Source organism: Anopheles aquasalis, chromosome 3 (assembly GCF_943734665.1).
Source record: "Anopheles aquasalis chromosome 3, idAnoAquaMG_Q_19, whole genome shotgun sequence".
Taxonomy (NCBI): domain Eukaryota; kingdom Metazoa; phylum Arthropoda; class Insecta; order Diptera; family Culicidae; genus Anopheles; species Anopheles aquasalis.
This window is the reverse complement of record NC_064878.1, coordinates 17,132,501-17,135,000: the sequence shown is the minus strand read 5'-3', so window position 1 is coordinate 17,135,000 and position 2,500 is coordinate 17,132,501. Positions and strand designations below refer to the sequence as shown.

General features: G+C 50.2%; 2 protein-coding genes across 2 annotated transcripts in view; one reads left to right on the top strand and one right to left on the bottom strand.

Moving 5' to 3' along the window:
• The window catches only part of LOC126577981 (39S ribosomal protein L14, mitochondrial), a 559-nt gene extending 557 nt beyond the window's left edge, over positions 1 to 2 (top strand). Inside the window, exon 1 of the mRNA XM_050240101.1 lies at positions 1 to 2. This exon is cut by the window's left edge and continues 557 nt beyond it. Within this exon, the coding sequence (XP_050096058.1) occupies positions 1 to 2 (2 nt within the window).
• LOC126577967 (probable ATP-dependent RNA helicase DDX56) overlaps positions 1 to 2,211 on the bottom strand; it is a 2,239-nt gene extending 28 nt beyond the window's left edge. The window contains exons 1-5 of the mRNA XM_050240060.1: positions 2,104 to 2,211; positions 1,294 to 2,042; positions 976 to 1,075; positions 561 to 904; positions 1 to 489 (exon numbers count right to left, since the gene is read on the bottom strand). The exon at positions 1 to 489 is cut by the window's left edge and continues 28 nt beyond it. Of these exons, the coding sequence (XP_050096017.1) occupies positions 84 to 489; positions 561 to 904; positions 976 to 1,075; positions 1,294 to 2,042; positions 2,104 to 2,166 (1,662 nt within the window). The 5' untranslated portion in view covers positions 2,167 to 2,211 and the 3' untranslated portion in view covers positions 1 to 83. The remainder of the gene's footprint in view (positions 490 to 560; positions 905 to 975; positions 1,076 to 1,293; positions 2,043 to 2,103) is intronic.
• Between the last annotated feature and the right edge of the window lie 289 nt (positions 2,212 to 2,500).

Below are 2,500 nucleotides of genomic sequence, written 5' to 3'. Positions count from 1 at the left end.
AATAAATCCAAATGTTGGAGGTTGTGTATTGTAGAAACAAATTGTGTGTGGTTTGTTAAACCAACAGCTCGGGACGCTCTGAACTAAACTCGCCGCTTCTTGCCGTAATCCATTCCATCCATCAGCAGCGGATTTTCCGCTTTGGAGGATCGTTTGTTTGCCTTGCCGTGTCGTTTATCGGACGATTTCTTATGCCGCTTGCTGTTGTTAAAAGCTACGATCGATCGGAGCGACGGTGGAACGAGATACTCCGGTACATCTCCCAGGTGTTCCTGTACGTGAACCGTGTGCAATGTCCGATCGTGTCTCAACGTTTGCAAATCGCGTGGATTTTCCTCGAAGAAGGATTTCAACTTTTCCGAGTTAAACATTTCCGCCTTCAGCTCCTTGATACGCGCTTCCCGGATGGACAGTTTTGTGATTGCACGCCAGGCATCCTTTGCTCGGTACCGAAACGCTTCCACTTCGTCGAAGTTGAATTGGAAATTCCTGGAAAGAAGCAATCGATGCTGATGTAATCCACGTACCCATGGTTGCCACGGCGACGAACCAATGCTTACTTCATAGTAAACCCATCGTCACCAGCGAGCCCCTGCAGGAACTCTTCCACCTCCCGTTTGCGCTCCAGCTCATCGATGGACACGAACGATAGGACGCTGCCGTTGTTTTTCCCGCGAGCCGTTCGTCCCGCCCGGTGAATGTACGAGTTGATGTCGCTGGGGAAATCAAAGTTCACCACGCATGACACACACTGGAAGTCGATGCCACGCGAAACGCTGGATTCGGCCTCGGAGTTTTGTTGGAGCAGCTGTTTGGTAGAGGGTTTTTTCACCTTCTTCTTCACCACTCGCTCTGGATTGACGGCCATCAACTCATCCGAAGCAATTATCGTGTCGTATACGCCCTGTAAAACGAGAGTTGCAGGTAATTTAGGTCGAGCATTCTCATTTAGAGACCGCTATTAGGTGTTCCTACCTGATTGAACTGATCGACGGTGTGACAGCGGATTTTGATGGGTAGCTCGGAGTTCAGGATGCACGAACGTATACTGAACTGTTCCAGAAACAATTTTAATCTGTAAGAAAGGGAAATATTATGAAACATTTATCCATAATTCGATCCATGAGTGTATCGCCGATAAAGTTGAATAGCGATCAGAGAGAAGATTAGTCCAACTATCATATGGCAGCCAATGAAGAGCAAAGCTTTCAATGCTACCTCCAAAATGGTTACGATTGGGCTTTCATCATGGAATGGCTTCGTCTACCCTTTGTACCTGCAACCCGTGCTTACCTGTAGCACCGTTCAACAGACTTGACGAAAATGATGCACTTTCCTTGGATCAATTTCAGCTTCAAAATCGTGTAAAGGACAACGGCCTTATCCATCTCGTCCGCTTCGATTTGATAATGCGTCAGCTGGTCACCGATGGCCAGATCGGGCTCTTCCAGCTTCAGAACAACTGGATTGTGAAGAATCAGCTTCTTCAATGACACCACGTCCTCCTCCAGCGTGGCCGAACAGAGCACAGACTGGTGCACTGGTGGGAAGTGCTTCAACACTTCCCGCAAATCCTTCTCGAATCCGAAAGAGAACATCAGATCCGCCTCATCGATCGTGACGCATCGTAGGCTCTCGCGCACGTTCAGAGTGCCATCGGTCAGCACGGTACGTAATCGACCAGGCGTGGACACTACGATATCGGGCCGATCCGCTAACAGATGCCGGTAGGTGGCCCGATCTTCTTTCGAGGAAAGATCAACGACACGTACCAACGGCCCACATGACGACGTTAGCTCGGTGAACACTTTCGCGATCTGATGGCAAAGGTCCTGGCTTGGGGCCATCACGAGGACGGATGTTTCCCGTACCGCCGATTCACCTTTCCGGCTCAGCACACTCTGTATGATCGGGATAGCAAAAGCGGCCGTCTTTCCTGAACCGGTTCGCGCTCGAATCAGCACGTCCTTGCCCTGCAGCAGGAACGGGATAGCCTTCTCCTGCACCAGCGTCGGTGAAATCCATCCCAGGCGAGCGATGTCCTGAGGAAGAAAACGCGGAACGTTAGAGAACCGGTGCTGCCTTCGCCGGCGTGCTACGGACCTTCAGCAGCCTATCGTCCAACTCGAGCTCGTGGAAATTCAGTTCTTGCTCCGGATTTTCCATGGTTTTTCCATGTGCTACCCGCGTGTGTTTACGATTTTCGGCAGCGTGGTCGAACTGTCAAACACGTTGACCAAGATACATAGAGAGGAGTGCTATGCGCGCTTTGAAGAAGAGGAGGAAAAATGGGTTTTTTTATTTGTGGGCGCCTGCTCAACAAATTACTATCGATAAACAGAAAATTGAGAAGATATCCTCAGAGTAGCTTGCGAGGGCGCAGGAATAGCCGTACTGGCGTCAATCCCCACTGAACACGAAAAATGCGCAATCCGCGTCTCCGTTCTCCTCCTTCTAAACAAGCTTCGTTCTCGCTCTCTCCCACTGTCGCCCTTTCGCT